The following is a 22485-nucleotide window of genomic DNA, read 5'->3' as shown; positions in this document are numbered from 1 at the left end:
TCCTTGAGGCCGTTGGTGAACGGTGTCTCATCTTCTTCTAAAAGCCGTTTGAGAACGATCTTTGTTCTTTCTCTTCAGAATCCATTCGAAGATGATATCTCATTCTCTCGTTGCCCGTTTGTGAGCGGCACCGCAGCGGGATTTTTTATTGCATTCCAATTCTAGGACTTCGTTTAGGGTCTTGCATTAGGTAGTAAATGTTTGCGTCTAGGTTCCGTTTTGTGTAGAGTCGTTTGTCGATTAAAGCTACACAAAATGGTTCTGTCATTTTGACTTTGGTATTCGATGACTAAGTCATCTCTACCAAAGAAGGGCATCTGTAGACACCCAATTTTGCTCCGCTTTAATCAACAAAGAAGTTAATGTTTTTCTATCAGTTCTTCGGTGTTTTCCATTCCCGTGTCCGTCCCTTATGATTTCTCGATCTTTTCAATCATTTCCGCCATGTTTCGCATTTTTCCGCTATGTGTTGAGAATGGTTATTCAGAAGTATCCAAACAAGAGAGAATTTGGACTCATTGGGTGGGCCCGCCTTCAACATGTCGATGGAATAGGATCAAGCAAGTGGGGCCCACATTATCATCTTGCTTAAACTTATGTCAAGCAGCGAAACCATACATTTTTCCATGAAAAATGCATTTCGGCTTTATTTGGAGTTCGCACTGAAACATTAATTTCTATGAGGGGGTGCCCATGCGTTTTAAGCCATGGGATGGGGCTCACCATGTGTTCGGCATGGTGTGGACCCATCGCCATATCTGTAAAACATCCAAACAAATTGGAGTAGGGCCGCCATGGTAAAAAGTTTAAACACTGGTAGGGTCATTATCATTGTGGGGCCGCTACATTAATTTGATTTTTATTTCATGGGAATTTCGGCTAACTTTTAATAAGGTTGGACTATGTCGGATCACTTATTTATACATGAGGGGCTGCTGATTGATCATTCTTTAGCATATGTTAGCCACTTGGGTTTTCTATTATTTTGGCGTAACCCATAGCGAAAACGATCTACATGGGTGGGTTCGTGTGTTACTGCCATATGGACGCTTACCATGTGCATGATATGGCCCCACTCATACTATATCACATTCATATAGTTGGCTGTTATTTGGAAGTTATGAAACGGCATAAATCAGCCCACCAAAAGGACTTGTGGGATACAATCTACTTATGAGATGGCCCAAGATTTGGACGGTTTGGATCATCTAATGGAAACTCATTAGGTGGGGGTGTTCTTAATAATCCAAAATTAAAGCTATAGAAAGAATATAAGGATGGGCATTCGGTCACTTTTGGGCTCCCCTTGTTTCACTACCTTTTATTATCATTCTCCAAAAACAAAAACAAAAACAAAAAACAAGAGCCGAACTCCCTTCCTTGCAATTTCTCTTGGGAACTAGTTGAAAATAGCATTCTCTTTCCTTATATAAAAAGAAGCCAAATCAGCCCTCCCTTTGGTATTTTGGGGAAGCATGTGATATGTATGAATTGGGTGGGATTTATTTCCCATTAGAAAGACCGATTATTCCTTCCTAATTTGGTAGTTGAGGCAACCCATTGGGAAAACTGCTGTTCTTCATTGATGCTTTAGGTGATTGAAAATTTTCAATAGAATAAATATTTCTCATATTTAGAAAACATGGGCATTGCCATTCAAGACTGCTTCTAGTATTTAGAAAGCAAATTACTATCCCCATAGGTCGGCAATTCTTTTGGTGAGAAAAGGAAAAAAATTGTGATCTTGGGTGCTCTCTCTCCCTCTCAAGGATTGGATATAAACAAAAAAACAAAAAAAAAACAAGAAGGAACGAAAAAAACAGAGTATCGTAATACTCTGTTTTTTTCGCTCTCTCTCTCTCTCTCTCTCTCTCTCTCTCTCTCTCTCTCTCTCTCTCTCTCTTACCCTCTCACTCTCCCCGCAGCTATCACTAGCCCTCTCTCAAACATTGTTCCTCTCCCTAGTTCAAGCTCTCCATCGCTCGATCTCTCAAGGTTCTCCCTCACTCTCATCTTTCTGTGTATCTCATGCTCCACCCACTCCAGCCCACCAAAATTACGGTGGCTCTGTTTTTTTGAAAAATATATATATAACACAAGAGCCATCTCCTCTCTATCCCTCTGTTTTTTTCTTTACTCTCACTCCCTCACTCTCAAACTGCCTCACTCTCTATCTCCCCATCTCACTCTCAACTTCTCACCATCTCAAGATCTCACACACATTCTCACCCACGCTCAACAGAGCATCTATATTTTCACCTCCATCTCACTTTCACCCACTCCAAACAGCCCTCTCTGTCTCTCTCTGTCTCTCTCTGTCTCACTTTCTCTATTAACCTCTCCTTCTCAGCCCTCTCTATCACCATCTCTCATTCTCTCTATTGATCTCTCTCTATCTGTTCTTCTCTAGCATCATCTATCCCTCTCGTTATCTCCAACTCTCGGCCTCTCAAACTCTCTCACCCTATCTCTCTCCATCTCTCCTTGTCAGCCATCTTTCTATTCTCTCCCTCACTCTCTCTCACTCTTCCTCAATCGTTCGTCCTCTCTCTCATTCTCTATCTATCTCTCTCTCTCTCGGCAGTAAAAAAAAAAGAAGGAAACAAAGAAAAAAGAAGAAGGCAGCGGAGCGGACCGAGCGGCGACAGGATTTTCGACGATTTTTTTTTCGGCTCAGAATCGGCGAGGAACACTATCATAGGTAGGTGCATTGTTCTCGGATTTTTTCAGGATTATTCGGTATTTTTTATGTATTTTTGCATGATTTTTAACATTAAATTGAATTTAATTGAATATTATATGTGTGTGCATCCATAATCGTATCCCAATTGCAACCGATCTTTGACAATTTGAATATTTAAGCTATAGCATGTTGTTGGCTCCGAGGTTACTGTCCACGGAAATCCTGAGATATGCCAAGTAATAAGATGCTATAACCTAAGTATTAAATTGCACAAGGAAAGAGTGCACAATTCCCTTCCTTGGATGCCATTCAAGGCCGAAATTGGTGAACCCTAGAACCATTGGTATTCCTTAATTGTCCATAAACTGAAAATCCTTAAAATCTGCAATTCATTAACTTCAAGAACTGAAATCGATTCATCTCGTGTCTCTCGGAACCATTGGATTATGGTTTCCGTAGTAAGAACCATTAGAGCCCAATTTAGGAACACTGGTGTCGTGTCGTGTCCTAAGTTTTAGGGAGTCTTAGGTTTTAAGGAGTCCTAGAGTTAGGAGTCCAGCCTCATCACGGACGTTTGCTATGGATAGCAACCGTGCCATAGGTCTAGTTACACTAGTTACCCAATCTTTCCTTAGGACAAGCCTAGTAAACTAGGATGTAGGCTAACCTGCATTAGTCTAAGGAACAACTTGCATTTAGATAAGAATCATATAGAATCTTAGATGAAATCATAGGATAATAAAATCCTCAACTTGAATTAAATAACTTCTCTTAAAATTGTTGAAACAGTCAAATCTGTCTAGATCGGTGTCTTAGTTGAGTTAGGCATAAGTAGCTTAGCTTAGGTGCACCGAACTACGTCGACTCTGATCCCAGTGAGGCTTGGGTACGTAGGCAGCTTGGATGTCTGATGGCATACAACCGCGAGTCGGCACTACAACAAATTGTGGTGTTTTGTATATTAATTTTCTTGTAAATGCTTAATTAAATCACTTAGGATTTTCCATGAAATTAGAATTTTAGGAGAACTTTCACTTAGAATGAATTCAAACAAATAAAGAAATCAAGATACACACTCAGGATCTACATTGAAATTAGATCATAGGATGCATGTCACTTAGTTCGCATATTAACAGAGAGTTGAATGAGCCATTTAACATAAATTGAAAAGAGTTAGCTTTTGGAATCGAAGACTGATTATCGGGCAGGAATGGTGCATGTGGTGGATAACTCCCCATACCTTCCATTCTTGTAATCAGGTAGCGAGTCTAGATTTCTGGTTAATTATGGGTCCTAGATCCCACATCTAGGTGGCGACTCTGTCAGTCTCTTTTGTGTGGAATTCGGATTGCCTTAGTGATCCCAAGTTCACATAAAAGACGAATTAAAATCAATAATAAAAATGCACGCGCCAATCGCGTGGGTACGAGAGACCAAGAGAGAGCATGGCGGCTCGCGCCCCACCCCCTCTTGTGGGATCGGGTCCCACATGGACATGTGCACTAAATTTTGCTGGTGATGTATTGGCACCTAAGATCATAATTCAATCATGTTTTGAGAATGGAAGCGTGTTATAAGGTATTTTTTGTAGAATTTCACATGATTTAACAAAAGGCCTAAGCCTTGTCTGCCTAAGCAATTCTCCTTAAGTTTCGCAGGAAATAATATCAATCAAACCATCCGTTATTGAATATATGATTCTCGGATATACTTTTAGGACAAGTTTCATTTTGCTTTTGGTCTTTGATCTGTGAGGAGGGACTTAATTCTTTACTTTAGTTTTATTTGGATTTGAGGCTCTGAGCATATATATTTGATGGAGATGTCCCTTTTCTTGAAAATTGGTGTTTGTATTTCCATGTTTCTACAATGATATTAGCCCGCACACTCAGAGCCCCCCTCTTCTCTTCTTCTCCTACACTCCCCTCAGGTCTTGTGTCGACATTTGGGTTTCATTTTTTTAGCCTCTCCCCGTATGCGAGATTCTCATCAGAGTTTGGGATTATCTCTAACGTTTGATCTTTCCATTTGGTTTTCAGGAATCTCCCTCTCAGGTTGGGCGATGATAGGGATACTTTGAACCCTCCTTTGTATATAGGAGACTTGCCCAATCTCATCAAAACTCTTGTTTACGTCATTTGTGTCTCAGAGACAAGCCTTGTCTCATATAGAGAGTTTTTCCTTTAGGAGGCTTACCTAGCCTCATGTTAGAGTGGCCTCCTCTTTTAGAGCGAGTCTTTGACTTTGTAGTGTTATTAGAGAGTCTCTGACTCATTTGTACTCCCCCCTAGTGTTATTAGTTATGAGTTTTTTCATTAGAGACTGACTCAGTCATATAGAACCTTCCCTGCTTGGGATCTTAGATTGTTTTCTTTGTTCTTGGGACGCTTCTTTACGTGTTGTGGTTCGTCTCTTTGAGATGTTTGTTGCTTGTTCGGGGTTTCCCCTTTAGCTTTAGGGCTTTGCCCTAGTTTGTGGTTGTACTTGTGTGTTCCCTTTAAGAGTGAAAATATTTAAAAGTCCAAAAGCATTAGAATATTTTAAAATCCAAAAAAACATTAGAAATTTGAAACTCAAAAATATTAGAAATTTAAAACATCAAAAACATTTGAAAACATAAACAATCTTAAAAAATCTAAAGTGTTGAGTGTTTTTAGTAGCGTAGTTAGAAAGTTTCTTTCGAACTACGTTGGCTTGATCCTCTTCCACAAGGTACGTAGTGCAGCTTGGGATACATATCCCAAGTCCAGCCAAACTTTGTAAATAAATGCTTTAACCTTTTTTCTTCAAAACCTTGTTTTCAACAAGATCTTCCTCTAGAGTTAGGAGTTTGTCCTAGATAGAGAGTTTTAGAGTTAGGAGTTTGTCTTTGATTTGTTGTGTGCTTGTTGGTGTTTGTTTTAAAGTTAGGGGTCTGTCCTAGAGTTATAGGAGCGCCTCCATCGAGTCAGTGGGCGATTCACATCGCCGACTGATGACTAGAATAGGATGCGTTAGTCAACCATTTGTTTTCCTTAGGAAATACAGCCTAGTTACACATAAGTTGTAGGAACCACATGCATTAGCTTAAGGCTAACCTGCATTTAGTTAGGGCATATAGGGTGTCCTAAAATTCACAATTCACTGAAATCTAAATGATCGCTCAAGAAGCTTTAAGAACTAGTCCGGTCTTTTTAGATCGAGTATAGGATAGAGGTCTAGGTGTCCTAGGCATCCTAGCTTAGAATAGGCGCGAAGAATTACGTTGCTCTGATTCTCGTGGAGGCGGGGATACGTAGGCTTCCTTGGATGAACATCAGACCATCCGAGGACTCGGGCTACATCGTTTAGAGTCTTAGGAGTTGTTGTTTTGTTATGTTGTGTGTTTTGCTATGTTTTCTTACTTTCATGCACAGACCTTATACCTTTAGCTGTAACATGCATGTGTTTGCCCACCAGAACTTAGACACCCATTAGGCATGTCACACATAACCTAGCGATGCTTAGGTGGCACACTTCTTTCATTTATGTTGTGTATGCTTATTATTTCATCCCCGAGTCATGCATGATTAGTTAGACGTCCACTAGGGGATATTTGTTCCCATTTCACATGATTTTCGCCCAAAACTCTTCGAGGTTAATAATAAACGGCATAAGAGACCAAGTGCTTGCACTCGGACGAATTGGAGGTTGTGGAACCCGATCCGAGAGAGAGGCGGCGGGGGACGAGCCCCACGCGCTAACAGTCTCTAGATCATCCACGTGAATGGAGAGCTCTACCAAGGAACTCTCGAAAGAATAATGCCCCTCACAGCATGAGTGGCGATACAAAGGTGAGATACCTCTCGATTCGGAGACTAGCCCAGATTCGAGGTGTATCTTAAACAAAGAAGAGTCGCCATCCAAGGAAAAAGGCAAATGGGCCCTGGATCCCATACTATGCTCTGTTGCAACGGATAACCAGAGATTATAAAAGAAGGGTTCGTGCCTGGTTACGAATTTGGAAGGTCTAAAGAGCACCTCATCCGCCCAAGTGTAAACACCTGGTCTCTTATGCCATTTACTTAATAATTTTGAAGAGCTTTGGGCGAAAATCATATGAAATGGGAATGAATATCTCCGAGAAGACGTCTATCTAATCATGCATGTCTCGGAGATGAAATCAAAGGCACACAAGATAAAATAAAAGAAACATGTGTCACCTAAGCATAGCTAGGTTATAAGTGACATGCCTAATGGGTGTCTAAGTTCTGATGAACAAACACATGCATGACACACCAAAAAAGTATAAGGTCTGCGCAATAAAGTAAGAAAAATACTGCAAAACATAGAAAATGACTCGATACCATACAACCCTAAGACTCTAATCTATACCTAGGCCCGAGTCTTTAGATGATCTGATGTTCATCCAAAGAAGCCTACGTATCCCCGCCTCCACGAGAATCAAGGCAACGTAGTTCTTCGCACCTATTCTAAGCTATGATGCCTAAGACATCTAGACCTCTATCCTAGACTCGATCTAAAAAACCAGACTAGTTTTTAAAGCTTCTTGTGTGATTATTTAAATTCTAATGGATTGTAGATTTTAGGACACCCTATATGCCCTAACTAAATGCAGATTAGCTCTAAGCTAATGCAGGTGGTTCCTATAATCTATGTGTAACTAAGCTGTATATCCTAAGGAAAACGGTAGGATCTATCGCATCTTAGACATAGTCATCAATTGGCGATGTAGATCGCCAACTGACCGGACGGAGGCGTAAAACTCCTAGCTAGGACTCACTCTTAACTCTAATACAAACAAATAAAACACACAACAAACAAACAAATGAACGAGGGAGCAACTCCCGACTCAAGAACTCTCTAACTAGGACAAACTTCCTAACTCTAGAGGAGGATCCTTTCGAAGAAAACAATATTTTGAAAGATTTTTGTAATTTTAAAAGATTTAAAATGCTTATTTTTAAAGGTTTGGCTGGACTTGGGATGTGGATCCCAAGTTGCACTACGTACCCTGTTGAAAGGGATCAAACCAACGTAGTTCGGAACAGATTTCCTAACTACTCCTAATGACTCAAGATTTTTGAGATTTTTTTGATTTTTTTTAGATGTTTTTGTTGTTTTTAAGTATTTTTGACTCAAGGGGGACAAATCCTATCATCATAAGGGGAGAACAGACTCCTGATATCCCGCAAAGGTTGGACAGCATCCTATGCTTTGCGGAGGGAAATGAACAGAATAACAACTCTGCAAGGGTTGGACAGCATCCTATACCTTACAAGAGCGGATAGAAAAAACACAAGATTTGATGAGAGGTTGGATAAAATCCTAACCCCTATGATGATAGGACTGACTCCTGAAAGAAAAATAGACTCTTTAGCTAAGGACAGACTCCTAGGCTGAAGACTGACTCTGAAAATAGGATTCTAAGAAGGAGGTGCTAATGAGACAAAGCCTGTCTCCTAAAAGAAAAAGAGATAAAGAAAGGTGCTAGTGAGACTATCAAGCTAAGATAAAACTCACAAGTAATAAGGGAAGACCTTGTGCATATTTAGCAAAGGTAAAACATCCAGCCGGGCCGGACAGCTACCTAGCCCTAGGGTGCAACAAATGTGCAACCCAATACCCATAAGGGTAAGGGGTATGTTGCCAAGCCGAGTAGGATGTTCTCCCGAAACCAAATGATGCACAAAGATGAGGATGTTAATAGAATGAGACTGGGCAAGTCTCCTAGACATATAGGTAAGATAGAGAAAAAAAATGCGAACAAGTAAAAAGAGACCTTGTGCCTATTTGGTTTAGGTAAAACACCCAGCCGGGCCGGACAGCTACCTAGCCCTAGGGTGCAACAAATGTGCAACCCAATACCCATAAGGGTAAGGGGTATGTTGCCAAGCCGAGTAGGATGTTCTCCCAAAACCAAATGATGCACAAAGAGGAGGTTTAGAAAGAAAAATGAGATTGTGAGAGACTCCTAAACAAAAAGATAAACTCCAAGAGAGGTGCTGACGAGACACGGCATGTCTCCTAAGGATGGACTCACTAACGAGACAAAGCTTGTCTCTAAAGGATACAACTTTCTCTGTCTGAGACATAGCCTGTCTCCCTGAGAGGGCTCTAGAGAACTCTTTCATTGCCCTTGCAATGAATGGATTTCTAATTTCTAGGGGATACACACCATAAAGACTTGGATAAGTCTTTAAATAAATGAGAGGAGTGCTATTTGGACTAAGCGAGTCCCCTAAGGATGGGCTTAGGCTAGCGCCTTCATCGCCCTTGCTCGAGAGGGAATTCTAATATCTAAAGAATTTAACAAAATCTAAAAGACTGTGTTAGTCTATCAAAAAGAGAAAAAAAATGCTACCAGATAATCGCAAATTTTATCCTAAAAATAAATCAAGTGCTAAGCAAAGAAGAATATACAATTTAATAACAATCACAAAATGATAAATAACATTAATTAGTCCAGACCAGCCGCTGGATAGCCTAATAAAGTAAAAACAATATCAAACACTTCAAAACCAACCACAAACCCCAATACGGGGACTCCAATGAAATCAGATGATGCCAAAGTAATCATCTGATATCAAATACACATGATAATATTTCTAATACCGCCTTGAGATCAGACAGTACTCATGTCGATAATATCGAATAAAGTAGTCATCTGATCTCCTTCTTCCCTAAACAATTTAAAATAAAAAAAAATGAGTATAATAAGCTTTGAGATAATCTCACCTGAACAATCCATTTAATACCGTCTTCGAACCCTAACTCAAAGCTTAGTATGAAAGAGAAGTAATAAATTCTCAATATTTTATACAAATTTTTCCAATGATATTTCTAATCTATACAAAGTATAAATTAAAAGAGGCATTTATTTAATATATGTAAGCAACGAAGTATAACTAAATCTAAAAATATGATATTTGCTATTGTCAGGGTGAAATAAGGCTGTTAATATCAAAATGGAAATGGCTACCAGTGAAACCCATTTTGTAGACAAGAGCATAGGCTAACAAAGCAATGGTAAAATTATTGTAGCTAAATATCCCATCTTCTATTTTCAGAACTTGATTGACAAGGTGAGGTTTAATGTTATAATCAATACAAGACAATCTATTACTATAATGATTTCAAACATACATAATCTACAAGGAAAAACAAGGTCTGGTATAATAGAGAAATTGAAGGAAAACTTACATACATTTAAAAAAAATAAAAAATAAAAAAATAAAAAAAATTAAAGGGATGAACAAAATATAACACTGAAAGCTATAATTTGTGGAAGTTTGAAATATATGCCTACCTTTCTAAATTCTTAACATAAGCTATTATATCATGAGATTTTTTTTATTTTTATTTTTTTAACCTGTAGCAATGGTATCCATATAAACCTATGATAAAGAAAAATTGTATAAGTACCAGAGGATGAGTAAATCACTTCCAGACATAATCACTCAAGCTAACAACTTCTGAATCTTATAAAAATAGAATTTTCTTATCATCATAACTTCTCAAGAATACATCATAAACCAGTAAAACTTATCATAAAATCAATAAAAACTCTTAAAATGATCAACAAAAATCACACACATTCCATTTTTCAAAATTTTATAAGAGTCCAAGCAATAGACAACAGATTCATCACTCAATATGAAATTAAACAGATGTGCTTACCTTTTCCAGAACAGAGCTTCTCAAAAATGATAGCTGTCACCTCTTGGAACCATGTGGCTTCCGAAAGTCCAAGAAAGATTAGATCAAAGGTTATTTCTTAAGCTTGACAAAGGCAAGTTCTAGCTCGCCGGAGAAAATGGAGATCCGCCGGAGAAAGAGACCGGAATTTTACCAAAATATGATCGGAAAATTAAAAAAAATTAGGGTTAAGAAAATAGGTGCTAAAGGTAGAGGATGAGAATAAAATCTCAGATTTAGGGTTTAATGGATGGATCTAAGGGAGATCGGCACCAGAAAAGCTACCGGAGAAGAAGAAGAAAGGAAAGGGTTTGGATCGGATTTTTTTTTTCTCCCTCGTTTCTCTCTCAGATTTGGGGAAAATGAAAAGAAATCCCTCCTCCTCCTCTGCACGATCTCCCCCCCTCTCTGCAGATTGGAAGAAAGAGATGTGGTAGCTAGCAGGAGGAGAAGAATCTTGGTCAGAAAATACAGATCGCAGGTTAGGGGTTTGATTCGAGTTTAGAAAACAGAGAAAACTAGGTTTAGATGATGTTAATGGCAGATCTAGTGGATGAGGGAGGATCAGACGAGGTTTTCTGAAGGTGGAGGTGGTTAGGGTTTACAGAACTGATGATGATGGTGATGGTGCTTGGAGATTGAAGACGGTGAGAATCCACGGCTTAGGGTCCATGGATCCGAGCTTGATGATGATGATGGCCGATGGATGATGAGCTCCCTCTCCCTCTTTCTTTCTCAGATCTGTGTCTTTTTTTAGAAAAAAAAATGAAGTCCCTGTTTGTAACGAAAAACCAGCTTTATATAAGGAAATGCCAAATTCGCACCCCCTCTATTACCTTGGACAGCCCTATCTAGGATAATCCACCCCCCTTTTTGGTTTACACTACGGTCTTCTCGCGGTTCGTTCGCTAGGCAAACGCACTCCGATTTTGACGAAATTTTGTAAGGAGCTTGGTAGGATCCTACCCTAGCTTAGGGTGAAGTTTGGGGCCCTATCTCAATGATTTAATGGGGTTTTACACAAAATTGGAATGTTTAGGGCACGGTCAAAATGGGGTGTCTACAGAGGTGCTCTTCGGACCTTCCCCATTCGTAATCAGGACAGACCTTTTGTATCTCTGGTTATCCGTTGCAGACAGAGCATTTGTTTTGGTTCCATGGCGTATCCATGGATGGCGACTCTGAGTTATTTTTAGGTACATCTCGGTTTCGAGCCCTGGCTCCGGATCAAGATGTATCTCATTCGTTATGTATCGTCACTCATGCTATGCTGTGAGAGTGGCACCTATTTTGAGAGTTCCTTGGTAGAGCTCTCCTTCACATTTGGAAATCTTAGAGGATTGCAGGAGGGATCTCGCGTCTAATCATGGCAGCTTGTGTTAAGAGTGCTTAATATGTTATTGTTGGCTATCTCATGGTTATGATTGTTTGATTGAATTGGCTATCATTGATGTAAGTCTTAGTCTGTTTTATCTGAGCATTTGCTGCCAGTTATAGTTTTGAGTGTGTGGATTTGAAGTTTGAATTAATAGCATATTGTAGCTGTATTTTGTGCTTCTAAATGCTGAACCTAATTTTCTAATTACTTTCTGACAAATTTGATCTTCGCCTTACACAATAACATGTATCATACATGAAATGTTGGAGCTTATTTGTCTTGACACCTTACCAAATATATACTAATGTTATGCCTGAGTACTGTTTATTTTTCTGATATTTACCTCTTCATTTTCATCGTCGCGTTAGCTTTAAGTGCCAAGAATCAGCCAGGCAAATGCAGCATTGGAGCTTGATTTCTTAGCCCCACAAGCTGGACCACAATTTAGTTCTATTTTTTTTGTTCAGTAAGCTGGGGTTAGGCAGACCCCACCAGATTTATTAAATGAAGACGAAAGGAGAGTACAAGACTGGATAGAAAGGATGAGTCTGTTAGAGTCTGTTAGATTAGTTCTAACAGTCAATTTAGTTCTATTCGGTCCACTTTGAGGAGAGAAATTCAAGTACATGGGATGAGTCTGTTAGAGTCCATTTACAACCAAACTAGATACTAGGTAGAGAGTATTTAAGGTCTATTTTATTGGAAATTTGATTGAGTATTTTAAAATCATAAGGGATTGCATTTAAACCCTTTGCCACTTCATTTGTCTATATCAATAGAGTTGGATTGTAAGCCCTATGCCACTTCATTTGTCGATACCAATTGATGGGTCATTGATGAGTTAAGTAACAGAGGTCTACCACTTCGGAAATGAAGTGAGCTAGCTTCCACTGTTCCAATGGCTTAGTTAGTGTCTAAGAAATGGTGAATTTAAGAATCACCCTCATCCCGGATTGTCGGTTCTTACAAACCGGTTAGAAGGGTTCTAATCTTGGCCTTGTTGGAATTCACCACCCCTATCATACTAGAGAAAGTTTTGATAGTTGCACCGTAATGATCCCGAAATGCCACACCAACCCCTATCGGGTGTGGATTTTCAAGAGAAGTATCGTTGACGTTTAACTTGATGTTGTTACTAGCTGTGGAAGACCATTTGGGCTTTGCCTTAGTTTTGGAAACTTTGCTCGATGAAATTAAAAATTTCATCTTAGTGAGTTACCATCAATTCAATCTCATCTTCCTTTAGGCTTTGTTTGGTTGCACGTGGTTGCCTTGCAGAGTAGTGGTGACTTAGAACTGTAGTGAACAGGTGTAATAGCAGTGAAGTAGTCTCCTCGTAGAGTAGTTGTAAGTAGTGTTTGGTTGTCAACTGAAGTAGTTTCATGGTGTGCAGTCTCATTGCCAAAATAAGGGGATGGTAGGGGTGTCATTACCAATGTAGAGAGAACAAGAGAAGAATGCTAGTAGTCTTGGGAGTTAGCATTCTTCTCTGGGTGAGATGCCCGGAGAAGATAGGAACGGTTGGATCTCCGGCGGGACAGCCGGAGAAGATGACCGGAGTTGGGTTTGGGTCTTGCTAGGCGTGGGTGAGATGGGTGATGGGGTTGGAGATGATGGTGGTGGAGAGGATGGAAATGGTGATGAGGATGGCTGAATGGTGGTGGCGATCGGAAAGGAGGTGGAGTTCAAACTCTCTCTTTCTCTCTGCTGATTTTCTTCTCTTGGCTGCCCCCCAAAATGAGATCCCCGCTTAAACCCTAACCGGTTGGGTTTTTATAAATGGAAATGCTAAAATTCTACCCCCTTCCTAGTTCTATGGACAGCCCCCATTATGCTACTTCACACTCCTCTGCTCATAGAAAGATGCTATTAGAACTACAATATTTTGATATTCGCACTCTTTCCCTGGATAATCTACCCTCCTTCAAAGCTTCTAAAAAAAATGATATATACTACTCCCCTTCTCAACAGACAGCCTCTGATAGCGCATTTATGACTCTCTTTTATATTTAATGGGGGAGCCCAGCGTAAAACAAAGCCCAAGGGAAAATGATATCCTTAGCTCCATTTCTTCTATGGACAACCCCTGCTATGATGACACACTCCCCTACCGCATAGTGAAATTACACCATTAACACAAACCCGGCTCGCTTATTGGGCGATTTCCATCGGCTTCTGATGAAAATTTACGGACACTTTATTAGAGTTCTAAACTATGCCAGAATGAAATTTGGGACTCTAGAACACACATTTAAAAGAAATTTATTCAAAAATTACGCATTTGAGGTTCGGTTAAAATGGGGTGTCTACAGATTCCAACCTTCCTTTCTATCTTTCTCTCATGTTTCTTTTTCCTTCTTTTTTTTGGGGGGGGGGGGGGGGGAAGGAGAGCTCTACCAAGATTTTTATGCACCCCTTCTGGACAAGATTCCACAAGTTGCACAGAGTCCAGAGTTTGTACTGGAAAAATCATTGTTGATACCTTTCACAAAGAGTGTGCCATTAGAGCAACGGACCAGAATCACTATCATGATAAAAATTTGGTTTCGATGATACTTACCTCATAATTTTTACACGAGGATTCAAAATGCGGTTGTCATCCTTCAAAGCTGGTTCCGACAGAAGTTAATTCGTGAACATTATATGAGAATCACGAGAGCAACGAACATCATACAAAACGCCTGGAAGAGGAAAGTCGTTCGACGTAGTTAGCAGGAGCTTCAGATTACACCGAGAAGTCATCAATCGTAATGTGTGTACCCTTGCCAAATTTTTACTAGTTGATCAAGGATACACAAGTAGAAGCCTACAGACAAGGAAGCGGAAGAACCAAGTTTCTCTTTGCCTAAGCTGACAGGTCATCATGAATACAACGAAAGAAACTCATGGTGTGAAGTCTTGAGATAAGTAGCATACTTTTATTACTTGTCATCTATTGATTTACTATTTTTCTCTATTCTCTTTTACTTTTTATCCCATAAACCACCTTCCCGGAAACCCTAAACCTATCTTGTATTTTTATTTCTTCTACCCAAAACCCCTATAATATCCGTAAAAAAACTTTATCCAACTTAGAAACACCATGCAAACACATTTATGCCTTGAGCCCTTTTTGTTTTTTCCCAAAAACTAATTTTAGACCTTCCTGGAACCCTTCAACAACTTCACAGCATATGTTTGTACCACTCCAACCCTATCCTAAACCCGCTAGGAATATTTCCCCAAACTAATAAACTATTTAGGACCCAAACCCCTAATTTTTACCAACCCATTTCAACCCCATCGTTTCTTCTATAGATCCATCACATATTAGATCTAATATTAGGGTGTAATTTCAGTTCAACATTCGATCATCCTGCATCAGTGGCGGTGGGCCATCGGTGGTCATCAGGTGGGGCACAGTGGCCCTGCTCCGCCATTCTCCGCTCCGAAATGGTAGCTAGGTGATGTACCAGGGTAGTTAAATATTCCATTTGTTAGATCTAATATTGGTTTTGGAAAAACGTTGCTGGAGGGGGAAGTAATGTAGTTCCTCACGTCAATGCGGCTAGCACTGGGGGAGGATTTTGTGAACCTGGGGATTATCACGGAATGTTGATCAAGTGTTCATCAGCATGGTGCTAAGCTCTCGTTTATCAAAGAGGCTCTGTCGGGCGTCACGGTGGGCACCAATCTGTTGTTGCTCAAATCGACCAAGAAAACGAATGGTTCTGATGGTACCGATCCAGCACGTCGTCTGATGCCAAAGGTTAGCTCCCTATTACTTGCGCTCACATACAACAGTTTAGGGACCACCCAGAGTTGGAACTCCAGGGGAACCCTCAGATACTCAAGTCAGTTTTGAGATCAGTAGAATGAGATCTTAGCAAAGGAATGTAATGTATTACCTCAGCTTTGGAGAGGAGGGTTCCTTTTTATAAGCAGCGGTTCTCTATTCCAGGGTAAGTGATGTGACAGCGATGTGGCGGCGTGTTAATTGTTGTTTCGTGGTATCGACTCCTGGCAAGGTACGGTCGCCTAGGAATGAAGTTGATTGGACACCAGAGGGCAGTGGCACGATCGCTAAAGTGGCGGGATGAAGTGGAGGTGATTGGAAGGTTCGGGATGTGTTCTCCTCTTTGGGCGGTTAACAGATGTGACTTGTTCCTGTGAGGCAGCGTTCGCCGGTGAGGTGGCAGAAATGTATCGTAGTTAAATTAATGTTAGTAGGCTCATGGGTGATGGTGGTCTCTTGTGCCTAGAGTCTTCATCTTGTTGACAATTTGATTTTAACCCCATCAACGACATTGAAGACCTCTTATGCTACCCATGTCTTGTTTTGCGCAAGAGCATATTCCTTCACCTTCAAGTCGGGCATGATAAGGACTGTCTCACATGTGATCTTCATGTTAGCGACTAACATTAATGAAGATATCACGTGGATGTGCCTAATTTCTTTTTCTTTTTCTTTTTCAAGAAAAATATTTATGGGATCAAGTTTGTAGAATTCCTACGTTGCAAATAATCTATAGTTTTACATGTAAAAAGGGGTAGAAGAACGTTTCTACCCACTCCTCCCATCGTGAAAAATATAGTGAGATTGATGCTCTACCATCTCTCATGTTACATGCAGTGGCGGAGCCAGGATTTATTGATAGGGGGGGCAGGTTATACATAAGGGGGACATTATGCATAATAAGGGGGGCAGGTTATGCATAGACCTGGCAAACGCGACCCGTGCTGGCGGGTCGACCCGACCCACCCGCAAATTTGCAGGCACGGGTCAAAGTTTTAGTGACCCGTCAAAACTGACCCGCGGGTGACCCAACCCGCAAAAACACGGGTCGGGTCGGGTCAACCCGCGTTCACCCACGGGTCATTTGGCTTTTTTAAGGGTGGTGATTTTGTCATGCTAATCTAGTTAGATGGCTTTTTTTTTCTAATGCAAAGGATGGTGATTTTGTCATGCTGATCTATTTTTTAAGGGTTTGATGCCTGAATAGGTTATGGTTGGCACCATAGAATATGAATTAGGTTACGGCTGGCACCATAGGTTGATCCCAACCCTCCAATCTGAATGTTAGAGGGTTGATCACTTGATCCTAACCCTCTATAGATCGGAGGGTTAGGATCAACCTATTGAAATGATTTTTGGGGCACAACCTATTTAGGTTATGGGCCATCTAATGGACGGTTTGGATCATCCCACGGTACCGGCCATACCGTCCTCATCAAAATCCAGTGATAACATTTCCCAAAATAAACGACTGTTTGAATTTGCGGGTAACCCGCGGATTGACCTAGCCCACCCGCGGGCCGCGCGGGTCACCTAAATTCTGACCTGCAAAAATCGGGTCATTTCCTGACCCGACCCGTGTGACCCACACCCGCATCACCCACAGGTTGGCCCGGCCCGGCCCACCCGTTTGCCAGGTCTAAAGGCTGGGCCCAATTGAGTTGGGCCTATAAAGGAGTTTGGCCCAACGCAGGAGGGGCAGCTGCCCGGATCAAGTTTGTAGAATTCCGGGTACGTTGCAAATAATCTATAGTTTTACATGTAAAAAGGGGTACAAGAACGTTTCTACCCACTCCTCCCATCGTGAAAAATATAGTGAGATTGATGCTCTACCATCTCTCATGTTACATGCAGTGGCGGAGCCATGAGATAAAAGAGGATATAAATAATCACAATCAGTTGTCTAACAATCATACTTTACATAAGATGGCTCTTCCTCTCCTCTCCCTCTCCACCCCTTGCTCCTTTGCACACTTGCCACCTTCTCTTGTGCCTTTTCGCAAAGCTCGGAGCAATGCAAAGTTGGCTAAGCACATTACATGTGTTCTAAGCACAGAAACGTTGGAATCGACTATAATTCGGCGATCAGCAAATTACCCACAAAGCTTTGGCGATTACGACTTCATTCAGTCACTAGAGAGTGATTATACTGTAATTTATGCAACCAAGACAATCACTATTTATTTTTATTTTTTGTATGAGCACAACCCAAAAAAGAGGGGCCACACATGGGGTGGGGGGGAGTGTAAATGGTTAAATTACACCAACTCTAACAGCTCAAGCTTTTGGAGTAATTGGTTGTTTCACACTGTTAGAGATCCGATTTACCTAGTATTTGATTAATTTTATTGATTCATACCCCCAATAGTTCAATAGCCAATTCCGCTTAAGGCTCTATATCTTCTAATCCATAGAGTTCTTCCTTCATTGATGTGGTGTATTCCTACTAACTTGTTACAGTCATTATGCAGGGTGAGATGTACAAGGGACGGATTGAGAAGATGAAGGGAGACGTGAGGTGTTTGTTCGAAAAAGTGGAGCAACCTATATCTCTACTAAAACTGATCGATACCCTTAAACGCCTTGGTTTGGGGTATCACTTCAAAAAGGAGATCAAGGAAGCTTTTAGTATCTTATCCATGGATGACAAAAGCATGGAGATGGAGGACAAACTCTATGCTACAGCTCTCCGATTTAGGCTCCTGAGACAGTATGGGTTTGAGGTCTCACAAGGTAAATATGCTCTCATGACACAATGACGCATGTTTTTATGCTTGCTATGGCTAACATTTTTTGTGTTTGTGACGGGACAGATGTTTTTAATGGCTTCAAAGACAAGAAGGGCGACTTCAAGGAATCGCTCTGTGAGGATATAGAGGGGTTGTTGAGCTTGTGTGAAGCTTCACATCTTGCTTTTGAAGGGGAGATTGTCTTGGAGGAGGCCAGAGCTTTCACCTCAAAACATCTCAAGAATCTCAAAGGGAAGATCGCAGACCAAAACCTGAAAATACAAGTAGAGCATGCCTTGGAGCTTCCTTTACATTGGAGGATGTCAAGGTTAGAGTCTAGGTGGTACATTGAAACATACGTGAGACAAGTTGATATGAATCCTTTGGTATTTGAGTTGGCTAAGCTGGATTTCAACATGGTGCAAGCCATCTACCAGGCCGATATTAAAGACACGTTGAGGTATGAGCCTACCAGATATCATCCTTGTACATCTATCCCTATCCATCCATCTTTCAATGCATGCCTTTATCTCTATAAGGCCTTCAGGGCCTTGCACTGGAGAAGGATGGCCTTAACATGAGCGTATGTTGGGGTGCTACACGGGTCTGTCTGCGCGAAAAAGAAAAGGCCAGTGATAAGACAAGCCTTCTGTAGTACAAGGCCCTGAAGGCCTTAAACGTCCAACAATTCTCAATGTAGGTAATCTTTCTATATATAATTGTTTTCATTTTCTAGTAGACATTTCTCTAATATTCTAGAATCCAATAATGATTCTTGTCTAATTATTCTCCTATTTTAAAACATATGATGGTGTTTTTCAGGTGGGATGTTAGGGCCGTGGAAAAACTTCCTGAGTACATGAAGATATGCTATTTAGCGCTCTTCAACACTGTCAATGAATTGGCTTATGACACATTAAAAGAACAAGGATGCGATATCACCCCATCCCTAAGGAAACTGGTATTGCATTCATTCCCTCTCTTGTCAGGTTAATTTCCATTCTTTGATAATTCTAGTAAATAACTTCAGGGCCCGTTTGGATGCCAAGAAGATTTTGATTTGGAATTTGCACATTTGCTGCCCTTTTTGCGTTGACATTTGGATCCCGATCAAATCCTTGAATTTCCAATTCAGCGACTGACAGTGAAAAAAAATCAAATTTCCAAATAAGCTGTGGAAATAAGAAATTGGAAATCCACATATCTGGGAGTTTCCTTCACCCTCTTGGCTCCTCAACCTCTCCCCTGCAACAGGAATTACCCCCTTCTCTCTCTCTGTCTCCCTCAACATGAGCTGGCAGATATATTCATTTTGTACTGAAAACCAATTCCAAATCCAAAGACAAAATGTGAGGTATCCAAACGGGCCCTCAGATCAAACTTTCAACTATTCAACTTATCTAGTGAGTGGTTCTCTTCGATTTAGTGGGCAGATTTTTCTAAAGCAGCCCTTGTGGAGGCAAAATGGTATAACAATGGATACACACCGACGCTTGATGAGTATCTGAACAATGCATGGATTTCAGTAACAGGGTCAATCGTTCTAGCCACTGCCTTTTTTTCAACAAATGCAAAGATAACGAAAGAGACACTAGAATGTATAAACAACTATCCAAATATCTTTTATTGCTCATCAGTTCTTCTTCGACTTTACGATGATTTGGGGACTTCAACGGTACAAAATCTATACTTAGCAATCTCATTTCTTCCACGACACTATTTTCCATCATTTAAACCATTAACTTCATTATATTTGTATATTTCTTTCGTCATTGTAGGAAGAGATAGAGAGAGGTGATGTTCCCAAATCTATCCAATGTTACATGCATGAAACAGGTGCTCTCAAAATAGACTCTCGTGAACATATAAGAGGTCTCATTAGTGATATCTGGAAGAAGATGAATAAAGAATCTGTCTCTTGTTCTCCACTTCCTGAACCTCTTATTAATGCCGCGTTCGGTCTTGGAAGGATATCTCTATTCTTTTACCAATACGGCGATGGGTTTGGTGATCCAAACAAGGAAACCAAGGAAAGAACCATGTCATTGTTGGTTGAACCAATTTTGGTTAAGAAATAATAAGTCTAGATTGGTTTATGTAGATGATGAAAACTAGTATCGGTTTCACAAAAGTGGTTATCAGATTATACCCAAATGTATTGTTTTCTATATGAATTATGAACTTGATAAATGAATATATATATTGTGTTTGATCATGTTTCCCTCCTACGTCGAGGATTGCCACAAAAGTTTGTAGAAGAATATAACAAATGGGATCGAGCCTCTAACTCAATTGGTGAAGGATTTGGTTTTCAACCCTATGGTCGGAAGTTCAATCCCAGCTTACCTAACAAAAAAAATTTATGTCGAAGAATTCTTTTCAGTTATTAATTTGCTTGGCAAATAATACTCCAGATATTTGCCAAAATACAATATCAATTACAAATTACAATTTTATGGGTGATGAATGAGATTGAAAATACCCTCGTTAATCTTGTTGTCGCTCCCTTGTTGCTTTCCTTATCTAAAAGATTTTTAGGCTTAAATATTTGCAAGGAATTCTTGTTGTTTTTCTCTTGGTTCTTTCCTTGTCTAAAAGAATTTCAGACAATGTAAATATTTGGGTGAAAACCACCATAGACAATGTTCACTATTTTTATAACATTTATTTAAGATATAAAAGGAATTTGCATGGCGGTTATGAAACTACTAGGATGGTTAGTTGGAAGTGAGATGAGGAAGAATAGCTTGCCTGAAGAGAGGGTAGGGTCTATTTGTGGAGAGAGTAGCTATTGTTTCTAGTGGGAGTCTTATCCTCTTGTGGAGTTAGTAGGAGAGTAGAGTGCCTAGGGATGGCTTAGTATACCTAGCTAAAGCTAAGGAGGTACCCGATAAAACAAGTTAAGTTTGTTAAGGAACGTGGGAAGCTCTTTATATATCTATCTATCTATCTATAATGTATTAATATACACTAAGCATGTTTCTTTCCATAGTCATTCGCTTTTTTTTAAGAAATTTTTTTATTACAAAATATTTTCCCCAAGAAATCGGCTTTGCCAGTCATCATGTTTACCCACAACTAATTTTGATTTATCACTAACTTCCAAAATTTCACAATTTTGCCGCTTATCCCGTCACGCCCTCGACCTGAAGGCGCTTTCATGAAAGCTCACAGATTTGTTTTTAATACTTCCAACAAAATCATCCAATTAAATAAGCAACTAAAGTATCTCCGTAAATAATTAAAATTGACTGTTAGAGTTGTTAGAGTTACAGCTCTGTAACTCCTTAAAACCAATGTCTTCACCAAAGAAATTTAAATAACATAAATTCTCCCAATAATCCAGAATTAAGGAAATTACTCAAAATTTTCAAGTAAAATAATAAGATAAAATAACTAGAACCCCCAAGTGCTAATCTACACCATTCTCCCTGATCCCTCGCAAAGTCAAGACTTTAGGATCTGAAAGGTAATAGAAACCACGAGTGATCTTGAAAGCCAGCAAGTAATACAGTACTACCTTAGTTGGGTCTAAGCATGGAAAATCAGAAGGCTAAAACAGATTAATCTAGTAAAGCCGGATCAGAAACAACATGGAATAAAGCATATTTTTAAAAGTTCTCATTTTTCATCAAAATAGATAAACCAAAGTGGAGTTAAGCATAAGCTTATGGAAAAACCAATCATCAGGACTTGGAACAAAGTAGAATTCTGAAAGTCGGTGGAGGAAGAACTACACGCGATGGAAGCTTTGATATGCGAAAAACAAAAATTTTCTTTTCCACCGACAAAACTAAGATCTAAAATGCTAGCTAGATTCATAATAGTGATAAATTGAAATTCACAAGTAGTGAAAACATTACCACAGATTATCTGAGAAGATAACCACGGCTTGATCTACTCCCAGTTAGGTGCTAGACATTTCTCGAACCCAAGTACTCCGAAAGTCAAAGTAGTGGCTCCTCCCGTCGCACAGATAAAGGAAGAAGAGAAGTTGAATTAGGGCTCCAATCCCAAATTGAAATCCTAATGACTTGTTCTTTCAAGAACTAGAAGTAAGAGAGAGAAAGAGAAAAAGAATTTGGAAAGGCATATGGGTAGGACATCTTTGGCTCAAAAGTTTCCAAAGTGAGTAGATTTATTCATCCAGCTCTCTCCTCCTTTCATAGAATTTCACTTATTCCCAAGTGGAATTCGCTTCCTCTTAAGAGTCCAATTGTTTTTGGAAACTTAGTTTGAATAA

General features: G+C 39.9%; 2 protein-coding genes across 2 annotated transcripts; both read left to right on the top strand.

Moving 5' to 3' along the window:
• The first annotated feature begins 17434 nt into the window (after window positions 1-17434).
• Window positions 17435-18883, top strand: LOC143858286 (alpha-terpineol synthase, chloroplastic-like). Its single transcript, XM_077368933.1, has 3 exons — window positions 17435-17664; window positions 17985-18246; window positions 18327-18883. Exons 1-3 carry the CDS (start codon window positions 17440-17442, stop codon window positions 18821-18823), a joined length of 984 nt encoding a protein of 327 aa, XP_077225048.1. The 5' UTR covers window positions 17435-17439; the 3' UTR covers window positions 18824-18883.
• A 185-nt stretch (window positions 18884-19068) lies between these two features.
• LOC143858295 (alpha-terpineol synthase, chloroplastic-like) lies at window positions 19069-20390 on the top strand. The gene is made up of 3 exons (XM_077368945.1): window positions 19069-19203; window positions 19669-19917; window positions 20021-20390. Exons 1-3 carry the CDS (start codon window positions 19102-19104, stop codon window positions 20318-20320), a joined length of 651 nt encoding a protein of 216 aa, XP_077225060.1. The 5' UTR covers window positions 19069-19101; the 3' UTR covers window positions 20321-20390.
• Window positions 20391-22485: the final 2095 nt, after the last annotated feature.

This window comes from Tasmannia lanceolata, unplaced genomic scaffold (assembly GCF_043159265.1).
Source record: "Tasmannia lanceolata isolate RefF3 unplaced genomic scaffold, GAP_Taslan_0.1 ptg000025l, whole genome shotgun sequence".
NCBI classification, from domain to species: domain Eukaryota; kingdom Viridiplantae; phylum Streptophyta; class Magnoliopsida; order Canellales; family Winteraceae; genus Tasmannia; species Tasmannia lanceolata.
The sequence above is the reverse complement of the archived record's forward strand: the minus strand, read 5'-3'. Positions and strand labels throughout refer to the sequence as shown.